Source organism: Crinia signifera, chromosome 6, assembly GCF_055691185.1.
Source record: "Crinia signifera chromosome 6, ASM5569118v1, whole genome shotgun sequence".
NCBI classification, from domain to species: domain Eukaryota; kingdom Metazoa; phylum Chordata; class Amphibia; order Anura; family Myobatrachidae; genus Crinia; species Crinia signifera.
Genome location: NC_139222.1, coordinates 159408420 through 159424697, shown reverse-complemented (window position 1 = coordinate 159424697; position 16278 = coordinate 159408420). Strand labels below are relative to the sequence as shown.

The window sequence follows — 16278 nt, the reverse complement described above, 5'->3', positions numbered from 1 at the left end:
GATAGCGGGCATCTGAAAAGTAAGTATGCACTTTTCTGAGCGAAGGCTGCAGAAATCATTCGATGGTCAGCAACCATCGAATGATTTCTCCTCCGTACAGCCACGTGCGAGGGGATGTGTTCGTGTATGCCCCTGCCATGCTAGTGAGGGGATTCGGGTGCCGGGGCAGGTGGGCTTCGGTCGGGCAGTGTTCACCTGTTCACTAGGCTGCAATTACACGCAGCCTAGCAAACAGGTCTGAATCAGGCCCTTTGTGGGAGGTCACAGAAGTCAAAAAGTATTTTAGTCTTGTAGTGTTAGGTGATTTAAAATATAACTTTAATCAAGACTTAGCTAAAATACATGGCAAATTCAATGTAAATAATAAAATCTAACAAACATGACAAATATTTAGATGAAAAATTATACATTGCATAAATATTTGTCATGTTTGTTATATGTTTTGTTTACGTTGAATTCTCCATTGTAAAGGAGCCCATACACGGTCTGTTGTGTATGGCTCCGTTCTGTACTATGCGATGCGCGCTCCCGCGCATCACATAGTAAGGTACAAAAAGTATGTGCTGCTCATACTTTTTGTACTAGGTACACATCGGATCGGATCGCAGTGCATGCACACTGCATGCACTAGGGATCCGATCCGATGTGTGCTAATTAAGTCCCAAATGGATCCGTTAAACGGACCGTGTATGGGCTGCTTTAATTTGTTTCATTATGCAAACATTTGTTTATTTTTAAAAAATATTCTTTGTAGTAGAACATTATAGCACCTTCATAGTTATTTATATGTATGGTTATTATACAAATATTACTTTCTCTACCGTCCAATGGGATACTGGGCTTCACTACTATGGGGATTGAGACCTCCGCAGGAGAGACAGGCACATCAAAGAACTTTCAGTGTGGGTGCACTGGCTCCTCCCCTCAATCTCCCTCCACTAGTCAGTTTTGAAAAATGTGCCGAAGGAGAGGCAGTGCTTCTGGATGCTCCAGAGTTTTTTCTATATTTATTTTCAAAGTTTGTTATTTTGGGGCGCTGTGGTGACCACACAGCTGTCCTGCTTCGTGGGTGTCAGGGGAAGGGTCAGTCCCCGACCTCTTCAGGTGCAGAGCTGACCCTGCTACAGGACAATTCGGTCCTGTGTGGGGCTTGTCACCGCACAGCATTGCGCTGTGGCGAGCAAGCCTCCTAGCCGCCGCACACCCCCTGACAGGTCTGAAGACTTCAAGTGGTGAGTACAGGCTGGGGGTCCCACAAGGGGACCCCGCAGCCATTTCTGGTGCGGCAAGACGACGGGCAGTAATGGCGGCCTTCTAGCAGGGACCGCGTGAACCCCGCGTCTGGAAACTGGCATAGGGGTGCTGCCGCTGGACACCAGGGACACCCCTCAGGGTATATGTATGTAATATTATACCTTTTTTATTATATGTCAGTATAAACGTATGTAAGCGCCAGCTCCGTGTACAGGGGGGCGGGGCTTCACTCAGAGCGGGACCCAGCTCTGCTGGGCGCGCGCTGTCACTTCCTGCTTCTTTACACGCTGCCAGACTCCATTACATAGGGCTCCTCACTGGCGTGGTGGATCCGGGTCCTTGCAGCACGGCAGAGACAGCAGGTTTTATAGCGATTTAGCGCTGCTGCGCTATCTGGCTTATTTTAGACACTGTGTTGTTGCTATCACTGTGTTTAGCGTTACCAGCTCACCCAGATCTGGGAGTTCAGGTTAGGGGTGCACTTGGTTCCTCAATTGCTCTGTTTTTCCCCCACTGATTAGTTACAGACACACATAAAACAAGCACATAGTCTGTTTTTTAACATCCAGCGGTGTGGTGTGTGCACGTGTGTGACTGCGTGGGGGTTGTATTGTACTGCTGTACACTGTAGTACTGTCTCATCATGGTGAAAAAGTTCACTTGTATGGTGTGTAGCACCAAGTTTGTGCCCAAATCACAGTCCCAAGTCACTTGTGAGGCTTGTATGTCACCACAGCCCAGTAGTGCTGACACTCAGATCAGTGGGGTGCCCCCACAGCTTGTGGGGCCATCTCAGGCTGACGAGCAGGAGCCTGTCTGGGCCTCCAACATAAAGACATTGTTGGATTCTGTGGCTTCACAGCTTTCCACTAACACTCAGCAAACGCAGAGGGTTCAGAGGGAATTGTCCATGTTAGCTGCCAGGGTGGATATTCTTCATACTCTTAATGTACCTCCTCCTGCCGCACAGCCTCAAAAGAGGCCGGCTGCTGCGATGGCCCCTAATTCAGATGATGATGATGAGGACATATTGGAGGAGGGTGAGGAGCAGGTTCTGCAGGAACCAGTCCCTGAGGCAGCAGTGCATGGTCCTGAACCGCTTATCAGGGCCACCAGGGATGTTTTAGATCTCCCGGTGGAGGCATCCGCAGAAGGAGATCCTTTCTTCATGACTCAGAGGAAACAGCCAGTATACTTCCCTGAGCAGGCGGAGTTAGAAACGGTTTTCAGGGCTGCATGGCAAAACCCTGATAAGAGGTTTACTCTTTCAAAGCGGTTCACTAATGCTTATCCCTTTGAACCTTTGGGCAGGAAGAAGTGGGAGGAGCCACTAGTAGTGGACTCATCTGTCTCCCGCCTTTCTAAAAAGGTGTTGTTACCAGTCCCAGGTGTATCCACTCTTAAGGACGGGGCGGACAGGAGGCTGGAAGCTACCCTCAAGTCCATATACACGGCTAGTGGGGCCTCCCAGCGCCCAGTTCTTGCCAGCTGCTGGATGGCTAAGGCCATACATACCTGGTCAACCCAGATTCAGGAAGGGTTGTTAGGTGACATGACTGTGGCTCAGATTGGCGACAGCCTGCGTCACATTCAGGATACCGCTAAGATCCTGTGCGAAGCGCAAAAAGAATTGGGCGCAATAAATGCACGCAATTCAGCCATGGCGGTTTCAGCCAGACGGGCCCTGTGGCTGCGTCAGTGGTCTGCGGATGTGGACTCTAAAAAGAGTGTGGAGGGTATTCCCTTTACAGGAGAATGGCTTTTTGGAAGCGAATTAGACGGTTGGATTTCCAAGGCCACGGCAGGAAAATCTACCTTCCTCCCATCAGCTCCCACAGTAGCAAAGCGTACCTTCACAGCTACTTCCCAGCAGTCCTTTCGTGGGAACAGGTTTCGCCCCAAAGCTAGGGGCGCCTCCAATGCCAACAGAGGCACCAGAGGCAAGTTTAGGAAGCCCAACTCCTCCAGCACCCAGGACCGTCCCAATGCCGCGGCTTCCTCCAAGCCTGCAGCATGACGGGGTTTTCCCGCCACGAGACTCTCTCGCGGTGGGAGCGCGATTGTTGCATTTCAGCCAGGTGTGGGACGCCTCTGGTCTGGATTCCTGGGCCAGGGATCTCATTTCTCTAGGTTACAGGCTGGAATTCGACAAACCCCCTCCCAGAAGATACTTCAGGTCGGCCCTTCCAGCATCCCAGGAGGATCAGGTTCTCCTTCAGGCGGCCAGTACCAGGCTGCTTCAGTCTCAGGTAATTGTACCGGTGCCAAGCACGGAGCGGGGCCAGGGATATTATTCCAACTTATTCCTGGTATCGAAGCCAGACGGCTCAGTAAGGCCCATCCTGAATCTAAAATCACTGAACCCCTTCCTGCGTGTGTTCAAGTTCAGGATGGAGTCCTTGCGCTCCGTGATTGCCGGTCTAGAGAGAGGGGAGTTCTTGGCCTCTATAGACGTCAAGGACGCCTATTTACACATCCCCATTTGGCCCCCACACCAAATCTATCTCAGGTTTGCCTTGGGGAACGACCATTACCAATTCTGGGCCTTACCTTTCGGCCTGTCGACTGCCCCGCGGGTCTTTACAAAGGTAATGGCGGAAATGATGTCACTTCTCAGACTTTGAAGGGTGAATGTCGTGCCATACCTGGACGACCTGCTAATAAAGGCAGGGTCGGCAGAGGCTTTGAGGAGTGCTCTCAATCTGTCCATGCAAGTGCTAAGAGACCACGGGTGGATCCTGAACATGTCCAAATCATCACTGGTTCCGACCCAGAGGATGGTTTTCTTGGGCATGATCCTGGATACATCGGAGCAAAGAGTCTTTCTGCCGATGGAAAAGGTCAGTGCAATACAACAGCTGGTCAGGGAGGTCCTACAGTCTCCTCTGGTACAGATCCATCTTTGCCTCCGGCTTCTAGGCAAGATGGTGGCTTCATTCGAAGCAATACAATTTGGCCGTTTCCATTCCAGGGTCCTTCAATTGGATATTCTGACAAAGTGGTCCGGCTCCCCCCTGCAGATGCGCAGAAGGATTGGCCTTGCAACAAGAACCAGGATCTCGCTACAGTGGTGGCTAGATTCATCCAATCTGTTGGCAGGCAGACGGTTCCAGATCCAGGACTGGACTTTGGTAACCACGGACGCCAGCTTGAGGGGCTGGGGAGCTGTCACACAGGGAGTCCGCCTCCAGGGTCGATGGTCTCCACTGGAGTCGGGCCTTCATATCAACAAGCTGGAGTTGAGGGCGGTCTACTATGCCCTGTTACAGGCAGCTCCATTGTTACAGGGCAAGGCGATCCAGGTCCAGTCGGACAATGCCACCACTGTGGCCTATATAAATCGGCAGGGTGGTACCAAGAGCATGCCTTGCATGAGAGAAGCGTCAAAGATTCTGTCTTGGGCGGAACAGAATGTCCAGGCCCTGTCTGCCATTTTTATCCTGGGAGTCGACAACTGGGAGGCGGACTTCCTGAGTCGTCACGATCTTCACCCGGGAGAGTGGGGCCTTCACACTCAAGTGTTCGATGCCATAGTGGATCTGTGGGGGCTCCCTCAGATCGACCTGATGGCTTCACGATTGAACCAAGTTTTGTTTCCCTGTATTGTTCCTTTGTACGGCGCTGCGAAACACTTGTGGCGCCTTATAAATAAAATTATAATAATAATAATAACCACAAGGTAGCAATGTACTGTGCACGGACCAGAGACCCAGGGGCGATAGCAGTGGACGCTCTCACCTGGACCTGGGAATTCCAATTGGTGTACCTGTTCCCACCTCTCCCATTGTTGGCTCGGGTGCTAAAGCGGCTCCGGCATCAGGGGACGGAGGCCATACTGGTGGCGCCAGATTGGCCAAGAAGGGCCTGGTACGGGGACATTCAGGCCATGCTAGTGGAAGACCCGTGGCGTCTGCCCCTAAGAAGAGACCTGCTCCTCCAGGGCCCGTTCGTCTTTCAGGACTTACAGCGGCTACGTTTAACGGCCTGGAGGTTGAGCGGCAGATCTTAGTCAACAAGGGTCTCCATCCCTCTGTCGTCACTACAATGATAAAAGCCAGGAAGCCGGTGACGGCTTCTCATTATCATGTAATATGGCGAAGATATATTGCCTGGTGCGAGAAGAATGGCTTGCCTCCGGCCAGTTTTCGATTAAACAGCCTGTTACGTTTCCTCCAGGGTGGTTTGGATAAGGGACTCAGATTGGGTTCCTTAAAGGTCCAAATCTCCGCATTGTCTGTGTTTTTCCAGAAAAAGATTGCGGCCTTGCCGGAAGTGCAAACCTTCTTACAGGGGGTTCTGAGGATTCAGCCCCCCTTTGTACCTCCCACTGCACCATGGGATTTGGAAGTAGTTCTTACTTTCTTAAAATCAGCCCGGTTTGTTCCTTTGGAGGAGTCTGAGCTGCGACACCTTACTTGGAAGACAGTTGTTCTGCTGGCTCTAGCTTCGGCCAGGAGGGTGTCCGAGCTTGGGGCCTTATCTTGTCGGAGCCCTTACCTTGTGTTCCACAACGATAGGGCGGAGCTCAGGACTAGACCACAATTCCTTCCAAAGGTGGTGTCAGGGTTCCACCTAAACCAACCTATTGTGGTTCCTTCTGGCGCGGCACACCCGGATATTCCAGATACCTTGGATGTGGTCCTCACCCTTAAGGGGTATGTCAAGCGCACAGCTAGGATCCATAAGACAGACAGCCTATTTGGTCTTTATGATGCGCAGAAGAAAGGTTTACCTGCTTCAACGCGTACCATTGCCAGGTGGATAAGATGTACTATCCAACAGGCTTATGCATCAGCTGGTCTATCGCTTCCTTTTTCAGTAAAGGCTCATTCAACCAGGTCTGTAGGTACCTCTTGGGCTGCTGCTCGAGGGGTCTCGGCTATGCAGCTTTGCAGGGCCGCAACTTGGTCAGGGCAACACACATTTGTGAAGTTCTACAAGTTTGACACCCTGGCCAGGGAGGATTCCCAGTTTGGGATTGCGGTTTTACAGCAGATTTCGCACGTTCCCACCCGTTCTGGTAGCTTTGGGACCTCCCCATAGTAGTGAAGCCCAGTATCCCATTGGACGGTAGAGAAAATAGGATTTTGGGTACCTACCGGTAAATCCTTTTCTCGTAGTCCATATGGGATACTGGGAGCCCACCTCGGTGCGGCTTTTCTGCTGTCAGATACTACTTCATTGTTAGGCTTATTGCCTTGTTTTCTATAGGATAGATATGTCTATAGACTTGTTTACAGTTACAGGTGTCCTCTAAAGTTGTTAGGATTCACCTCTTTTTATATGTTGCTTTCTTCGTTTGGGTGTGCTGGATGAATCTCACCACAATACATTATCACATACTCCTCACATGCTCTCCTTCGGAACAGTTTTTGCATTAACTGACTAGTGGAGGGAGATTGAGGGGAGGAGCCAGTGCACCCACACTGAAAGTTCTTTGATGTGCCTGTCTCTCCTGCGGAGGTCTCAATCCCCATAGTAGTGAAGCCCAGTATCCCATATGGACTACGAGAAAAGGATTTACCGGTAGGTACCCAAAATCCTATTTTTGTTTTGATCATGTGTTATTTTTTTTTTTTTTTTATGTGGCTCTTAATGTCCCTTCCCTATGGACTTCAAGAAAATGTACTGTAATTACTACTGGTTATGTTATAATAGGTCTACAGTGTCTAAGTTAACAAATTCAAAAGGTCAACCACTATTGGCCAACAGTCAGGAGGTCATCATGCTCAAAAGGTCAACATACATTAGGTTGACATGGACAAAGGTCGACACAACCAAAAGGTTGACGTGGAAAAAGGTCAACATGAGGTTTTTATGTGTCTGGTGTTAATGTTGACATGGACACCTTCTAAGTGTACTTCGTCCCCTTCTATGGCTCGAAGTTTTTTTTAAATCATGAAAACTCATGTTGACCTTTTCATTGTGTCAAACTTTTGTCCATGTCGTCTTTCTGGCCGTCGACCAATAATGGTCCACCTTTTGACTGTCTACCTAGACTATGTAGACCTAATGACACCGCAACTAGTGTTCTGCTGGCTTTACAATGATCATTGTCCTATCAGGTTGATCAGTGAGCAACTGGATTGTATTTGGCTTTACTAAGGCTAGCAATATAATACTATCAGAATATTTCCACCCCTAATGCACAATCTTGCAAGCTGGCTCATGGATTAGAGATCTGCTAATATGTAATACTCTTTTCTTCCCTATTACAGAAAAAAGTAATTAATGGGCCTGATTTTCTGAATAGCCCCTCTATTGCACAGCATGGCCACAGGAAGTGAGAGGCCATAGGCATTGTTACTGTGTATGGGACGGGTGCCGGACATGGTCCTGACAGTCGGGATCCCGACAGTCATTTACCCGACGTCGGGATCCCGACTGTCAAAACGCGACAGACGGGTGCCCGACGGCCACCCGCTATTTTCCAGGTGGCGAGCATAGCGAGCCACCGTGCCTGCAGCGTGGCGAGCGCAGCGAGCCCGCAAGGGGCTTTGTTGCGCTTACCATGCTGTCTGAGTTCGGGCAGTCGGGATCCCGATGTCGGGCTAATGACTGTCGGGATCCCGACTGTCAGAACCCTATACCACACCCGTATGGGACAGGCCATTAAAATGGTTTAGCCAAAATTGTGTGCACAACTAAAATTTTCCCATTCATACCTACAGTATGTGTACCATATGATGAATGAGAAATGTCAAATATGTTTTGGAGCTGGCATTTACAGTATATCTAATATGCCTCCCAGCATGTGGGCATACAGGAGGCGTAATCTCATCCATGCAACTGGTGGGTATGGCTGTGATTTCTTATTTTTGTAAATAGATCTTTTTTCCAATTTAAAAACGCCCCCACCCACCAAAAAAAAAAATAACATGAAAGAAAGTGGGCAGATCTAGTTTGATAGTCATATGCATCAACTTTTAAATTATACTGTAGATTGCAAATGTATTTACTAAGTAAGAATAAATCACTTTTAAGGGTTGTACACACTGTGCAATTGCCTTGCGATTCAATCGTGAAACACATTAGATTTTGACTATATAGTACAAATCTGTACCATATAGTCTTGTCTGCACAGTGTATTTTTCTGTGCGATTTCCACTAAAGGGGAGCACACAGTCGGATCAAATCTAGATCGAATGCAGCTGAAAACTGTTTGAATAGAACGTTAGTGAGAATCGCACCTTGTATACAGGGCATCACATTCACATTTGAGTAGTTGAAAAATGTAAAGCAATTGTAAAAAAAATGAGAAGAAAAAAGGGAGTATTATGTCATAAACCGTGCATGGAAAATGTAAGATATAGGCCCTTATTCTGATCGGTGCGGCCCGATCAGAAATATGCGGTGATGTCCGTCTTTGCGAATCCCCGCCTTCCATACGGATCGCCACCTCCGTCCGTATGCGGATATGTGGCAGTCCGCATGAATGTGGACGGGGATACGCCTCCTCCATGGTGGGAGCAGCCCCTGCATTCGATGGTCGCCGAACATCGAATGCAGGGCCGCACGCTCCACCAGGTCCCGCAACACAAGACCACACGGACACTTGTCCGTGTGAAATCTTGTATGGGGGCGGGCAGCTGACATCCGGCGATGTCAGATGCCCGCCCCGTACCCACGCGTCACGGCCTCATTACCATGCATACGCCCCGCGTTTGCATGGGAACGCCCATGAAACGCGGGGCGTATGCATAGGGTAATGAGGATAAGTAGCCCCTCACGCCCCTCTACGCCCCCTGTGCGGCGTATAAAGAATCCGTGCGGCGAAATCGCCTGCACATGCGCAGAGTGACCTCTGCACATGCGCAGACGATAAACATCGGCGGCCCGTACGCAAGCGGGAATATCCGCACCGATCAGAATAAGGGCCATAGTGATTACCATAGTTTGCCACCGCTGGTCAATGGCTTGCCAAACAATGCTGGTGGAAGGCCTTCCCCCTTCATTGAGTCTACCCCTGACCAACAGCAGGGATGCTCATCGATGGTTCAAACCATTGATGATTCTCCCTCAGTTTCTTGTCATCAATGGAAACCATCTATAGAGACCATTGACCGTGAACCCTACTTATAATTTCCACACAATATTACCTAGCCCTTTCTTGATGTTTTGCCCCCAGGTTCTGTGCTACCATTAGCTACAGTAGTTCTTGGCAGTTACATGTGACACCAATGGTTAAGGGGCATTTAAAACATGACGGAGAAGCAGCCATAATTTCATTTCATGTCAAGCTCCTCAATGTCTGTAATACACTTGTGTTGAGCTTGTCTACGACCAAGTTCAGTGAGGATGTGTCCATGCACCTGTTGGCTGGGGCTGGATAGAAGCATAAATACATGGTTCTAAGCATAAATACATGGGAGGTTATTCTGGTTCACTCGCAAAGGCAAATTTACTCTCAGATGGACAAAACCATATGCACTGCAGGTGGGGCGGATGTAACATGTGCAGAGAGAGTTAGATTTGGGTGAGTTATTTGTTTCTGTGCAGGGTAAATACTGGCTGCTTTATTTTTACACTGCAATATAAATATCAGTTTGAAGTACACACCCCACCCAAATGTAACTCTTTCTGCACACATTACATGAGGCCCACCTGCAGTGCACCTGGTTTTGTCCATCTGAGAGTGAATTTGCCAGAATAACCCCCATGGATCCAAAAGCAACTTTTACACTATGTACAGGGCAGGATGCACTAAAGGAAAAATGCGGTAAAAACCCTGTCATCGAATATTTGCATATTAGTACAGAAACTGCTAGAACAAGAGGGTAATCTGAAGGTGTCGAAAAGCTTAATATTATATGAGAATTGATAGGATAGAATTATAGGCCATATTCTGTGGGTGATACTCTTGAGAAGTGACTGTGTATAAGCTATGCGTATTTCTTTAGGAATCAGATCTCTACAGTATATAAAAATAACTTGTGACTCAGTTTGACCCCTAAAGCACAACATATTTTCTGTGACATATGGAACTGAGCACTTTTTCTTTTGAGTTGAGGTTCCGCTGTGTCACATTCTTACAGTATCATAGTGATACCTCCGCACAGGAGTCATGTGACTTTACTACTTTATTTTTTGATTTGAAGGGTCTGAGCTATACAGTTTACTTATCTCAAACAAAAATGTTTTTTACTAATCTCAACAGGTTCAGTGTCCAATTCTAACTCTGGAATTGAGGTGACATCTTCTGTCCAGAAAGTACCATCCAAGACTGGGCTGTGGGTGTCGATTGTAGGGTCCCCATCAAGAGGAGCCATTCCCTGGGAGACTATTACTGATACTCCGATTCAATGTCAGGATCTAAGTGCCAAGTTATTATATTCTGGAATTGCTTGTCTTCCAGGTGTGTATCCACTCATGTCCAGTGCCAGCCTCATTCACATGTTGTATTATATTTAGACACATTAGTTCTATGTTTATAAGGGACCAACAATGGATGTTCTTTGCAGTTACTAGGATCACACATTTTCATCTTTAGGGCCAGTTGTATCAAGCTTCACAAAGTGATAGAATGGAGAGTGATAAACAACCAGCCAATCAGCTCCTACCTGTCATTTTTCAAACCCAGCCTGTAACATGACAGGTAGGAGCTGATTGGCTGGTGGTTTATCACTCTCCATTTTATCACTTTGTGAAGCTTGGTACATCTGGCCATTAATTTCATTCTCGTTACACATTGCAGGCACTACTGAATTTGTGCTTTAAGCAACATCAGACAATCATTTTAATATTTATTTTATGAGTCTTTTTTTACTTTTTCCTAACCCCCACTTTATCGCCACCAATGTATACAGTGCTATAGAGAATGTTTCTCATTCATATCAGTCACTGCCCTATTGGAGTTTGCAATGTAAATCCCCTAATACACAAAGGTTTGGATTTCCAGGTAGATAGTGATCTGCGGTAATTTCACATTTAATTTGCAGATTTGCATGAGCGATCAGGTCCATGTACACTAATAGACTGAACACTTCATAGAAATAGAGGTATACTGCAATGTCAAGCTGCTCTCTATTTCATAAGTTCTTGAACTTGGTCCTCAGGACCCGCAACAGTCAATATTTTCCAGATCACCCAGCAGGTACACAGGTGTATTAATTACTCATGGACACATTTTAAAAGGTGCGCAGTTATAGATAATTATTCCACTAGGGATTCCGTGTGGAAACCCGCAAAACATGAACCGTGTGGGGTCCTGAGCCCCCACCTTGAGAGTCTGTGGTCTATTTGTATAATAACTATTAATGTACTAATTGTGTACATTGTAATTCCAGGAAGCCGTGACAAGATGGGCAGAGCTATAATCCAGGTGACCACAGATAGTACAGCATGGGATGCTACATGGTGCTCAGTGAGAGAGGTGGCACGGCTCATTCTCTACCTTTGTTCAGTGGCCAGGTGAGGTCCGATATCTTCTACAGCTTGGCTTCAGACCTACCATGATAATCAAACCTTAAATTGAGTTTACTGACATACCCCATAACAGTGGCTATGTGTATAGCAAATTAGACCGAAGGCAAATGTATTGCTCTGTTTCAGCTTAGCAATAAAACACTTCTGTTGACATACAGTGAAGTAGGAGGAGATTTTAGACTACATTCCATTACATCTCCCCATCAAATAAAACATAATCCACCTGCATTAATGGTGTGATGGGGAGATCCCCATCACACCATTAATGCAGGTGGATTATGTTTTATTTGTATTTCCTAAAATAATTTATTATCTGTGCACTTTTATAAAGTTTTATATATATATATATATATATATATATATATATTTATTTATTTACAGTTTCTTATATAGCGCAGCAGATTCCGTTGCACTTTACAATAGTAGACAGTGATAAGACAAACTGGGTAACAACAGACAGACTTGGAGGTAGGAGGGCCCTGCTGCAAGCTTATTACAATCTATAGGGATATATATATGAATGTATGTGCAGATCTGAGCCTGCAATATTTAACTTTCATATTGGTTCTACCAGATTGCAATAGGAAAAAGTACTTTGTGTGCATATAAGCACTCACATTCTCTGCTTTATCCCATGCTGCCTTTTTGTTTCTGAGGTCACATGACTATTGGGGAGCTTGAGTTTCTCATTGGCACAGTCTAGCAGATCAGATTAGGCACTCCTTGGGAATACCAGAAACAAAATGATTCCTACAGAGAGCTTTGCATTGCTTTGTATGTAAAATATCTGTATAAACCGCAGTTTTGCAAAGGGAAGGCTTGGTAAAGGCAGCAAATCATGAAACAATGATAGCTTCCTGTTACGTTTTAGCTCTAATTACGTTCTGTTAAACTTCTGTTAAACCTTTTAATGAGAAAAATATAGCTGTCGGCTTATCACCCAGCTGTCTAGAGTATTCTGTGATGAGTTGGCCCTTGGGAAAAAGATGGGTTAAGTTACAGGGACAGTTGAAAGCTGCTTTTTATCTGGCTGAGAGGAATATGGTGGAGGAAGAGCATAATAAAGCAGAAAAGTTGCTAACATGGTATGGGATAAGGTCATTACGTCACAAAGCATTGGGTTGACACCATTATATTGACATGGGTCAAGGTCGACATGAGTGTAGGTCCACATGTCATTAGGTCAACACAAACATTAGGTCGACATGGGCAAGGTCAAAAGTCAAAAGGCCGACATGGGGTTTTTTACTGGTTTTTTGAGCCGACGTGCCGACAGATGGTATTTCATGCCCTACCAGGGAGGAAGATTCAGGGGAAATGTGAGGAAGAATTACTTCAAAGAAAGAGTAGTTGATAAGTGGAATAGCCTACCATCAGAGGTGGTAGACGCAAATACAGTAGTACAATTTAAACATGCTTGGGATAGGCATATTGGTATCCTTACAAAAAAATAAGGATCAAATATGGTTTGAGGTAACATGTTTAAAAAAAGTGGCAGACTAGATGGGCCAAGTGGTTCTGATCTGCCGTCAAATGCTATGTTTCTATGTTACCATCCACTAGGACGTGGTGGGAGAACAAAATAGTGTGCCGAGCATAGCGAGGCACCATGTCCGAAGCATGGCGAGCGCAGCGACCCATGCATGGGGGACGTGGTGCTACGTTTCAGTGTCCATGTCTACTGTGTCGACATTTAGGGTAAAAAAAAGTGAAAAACCCCATGTCGACCTTTTGACTGTCAACCTTGATCATGTCGACCTAATGGCATGTCGACATTCACCCATGTCGACCTTTCTGCATGTCGACCTGATGATGTCGACATAGTGCATGTTGGCCTAACTGCTGTAGACCTAATGATCCATACCCCATGGTTTAAACACAGTGTATAATCAAGTGGGAATTCACATCACATATGTATTGCCATTGCAGATGTTATGTTATTACAATTAACTACTCCTTACCTCTTTGAGGGGAAGTACTGCCACTGACCACTAGAGGCCATTCCACAGACCAAGGTGAAAGCAATATTTGAAGGAACACTGAGCTTTTTCAAACTTGCTGGATATGGAGAGAGGGAGCTGTGAAGACAGCAATTGGGGTAGGAGCAGATAGGGACTGGGGTGTGGTGGAAAGTTTGTGGGCTAAAGAAAAGTGGAAGTACATTGCAGAAGTCATCACTTTGATGGGCTTTTAACTAGTATTTTATAAAGGCAGTCATAGCAATAAGTGAAGACTCACATATTCAGGTATTGAAGCAGTGCATACCTTCCAACATTATAATTGTCCCAAGCAGATCGCCCACATGTCAGACCCCTATTTGCCATCACTGTGGGGACTGGCCTAACGCTCTGGGAGCTGCTGACATGCCCCAGTCCCACTATCTCCCGTTATAAGACGCTGCGTGCACAGCATTTATTCACCACTGCTCTGACAGGGGTCTCCCACTATAAGACACTCCTGCCCATGGGTGGGACATGAAGACAATCCCATAAAAACAGGACTGTCCCACGAAAATCGGGACAGTTTAGAGGTATGGCAGTGGACAGGAATCATTCGACCATCCAAGTGATATATCTAAATATAACTGCATCATATTGTAACATCATCCACTGACATGCGTTATACTGGGAATGCACTAGAAATAGACATGTTCCATATATTTAAGAACAATATAATCTATAAACATAGCTTCAAATGTCAGCTGGTTTCCAGATTTTTTGAACCATGGGAAAGATGTACTTGAAGAGAGACAAAGTACCAATCACTCAGCTCCTTACTGCCATATTACAGGCTCAAAAATGATGGTTGGTTGGCACTTTGGGGTCTGTAGGACTGATCTTCTATGCTTTGTATAGTGCCAAAATGGATGGAGATAAAGGGGAAAATTTACTAAAAGAAATTTGTAAAAAATAGGTGTATTTGTATCCAGAAATACACTTATTTTTGACATTTACTATCCCGAAAATACGGCAATTCGTATTCGTTTTGATGTGCTATCAATATGAATACGAATTGACGTATTTTCGGGATAGTAAATGTCAAAAATGTTGCTCCACACATCCTCCTGGAAGGCCTTTAGTTGTTGTATTTTCTCAGTTGAGTTGCCTCCATAGATATACTCTACACTGGACAGTTCTAGATCCATCTCCGTCAGGCAGAGCTTCATGTCCTCCTGGTCAGTGTCAAACTCTTCCCTCTGCTTGACCCTAGACTTCAGATTCTGGTGAACATTCTCCGTCTCCCTCTGCAGATGGTACCAAAACATGTTTTTTTAATATTAGTATTTTATTCAGTTTTATCTTGCAAAAAGACATAGTATACATTCAACCCAAACAAAGAAAATGAAAAAAAGAAAACACACACAGAAAAGAAAAAAACAAAGAGACAAAAAAATAAATAAATCCCATAACAAATACAAGGGTAATGCGTAATTCAATGCCCCGCAACATGAAGCGAGTGGAATGTCTCCTAGAGCGAGGGGACCTGCTAATTGACGACAGTGACCCCCGAGATGCTGAGACTCTGGAGGAGGAGATGACGGGGCTGGGCTCATATTGCCAGGAGATATTCATCCGTCTCTCCCGCTTACAGAAACGCCTTGTGAGCACCAGGCTGGTTTTTGAGGATGACTTTCTCGATGGTAGCTTTGAGAATGCCTCATCTGGATCTTCAGATGTCTTCCTAGACCTGGACATTGACCAAGGAGAAGCTCCAAACACACTTGGTGTTCCTCCTGCCAATGTAGCATTGGCTGCTGACCTAGAATGGGACCCATTGGGTGATGTTGGAAGATCTAGTTCTCACGACGGACAGGAGTCCTTCTACACAGCCACTTCAGCCCCTTGGAATGCTTTTCAGAGGAGTGAGGGGTCCCAGAGCAGTTTTATTTCAGATTCTGGGGTCACTTCTTCAAAACTCATAAGCCAAGAGGACCAGGAAACTTCTGCAAAACAACTCCATGGCTGGAATGGAGGCAGGACTAGGAGAAGACCCTATTTGTCTTGTTACCATCAGTATAGAAGAGACAGATTCGGTGTTCAGGATGGACAATCCACTCCCTGCCAATGGGCATTGCTGGCATAACCCTGCTGAGGATGCACCGGTGGCTTCTGATGCACAGGTGATTGGTGGTCAGTCACACCGTAACTGCCCTGGTCATAGGAGATGGCAGGGAAAGAAGAAGAGTGTAAAACGGAAGCTCCAGCCTGCAAAGCAAGAGGTCTCAGTTCTCATGGAGAACGGGGACCTCATGTCACACCTCAGGCCTCACAAAGCCTCCCACGGTGCACCAGGCTGCCTGTGGCTCTGGATCAAGCGTTTGGCCTCCTTCTTAGGGCCTTATTTTGGTTCATTCTTTCTGACAAAATCCTTCTTAGATGGACAAAACCATGTGCACTGCAGGGGGGGCAGATGTAACATGTGCAGAGAGAATTAGATTTGGGTGAGTAATTTTGTTTCTGTGCAGGGAAAATACTGACTGTTTTTTTTTTACACTGCAATATAGATCTCACTTTGAAGTAAAACCCCACCCAAATCTAATTCTCTCTGCACAAGTAACACCTGCCCCACCTGCAGTGCACATGGTTTTGCCCATCTAAG

The 16278-nt window shown here is 46.3% G+C and overlaps 1 protein-coding gene across 2 annotated transcripts in view; it reads left to right on the top strand.

Moving 5' to 3' along the window:
- KIAA1755 (KIAA1755 ortholog) overlaps positions 1–16278 on the top strand; it is a 71481-nt gene that overhangs the window by 6127 nt on the left and 49076 nt on the right. For both annotated transcript variants that reach the window (XM_083147809.1, XM_083147808.1), the window contains exons 3-4: positions 10412–10609; positions 11541–11664. In XM_083147809.1, coding sequence (XP_083003935.1) covers positions 10412–10609; positions 11541–11664 — 322 coding nt within the window. The remainder of the gene's footprint in view (positions 1–10411; positions 10610–11540; positions 11665–16278) is intronic.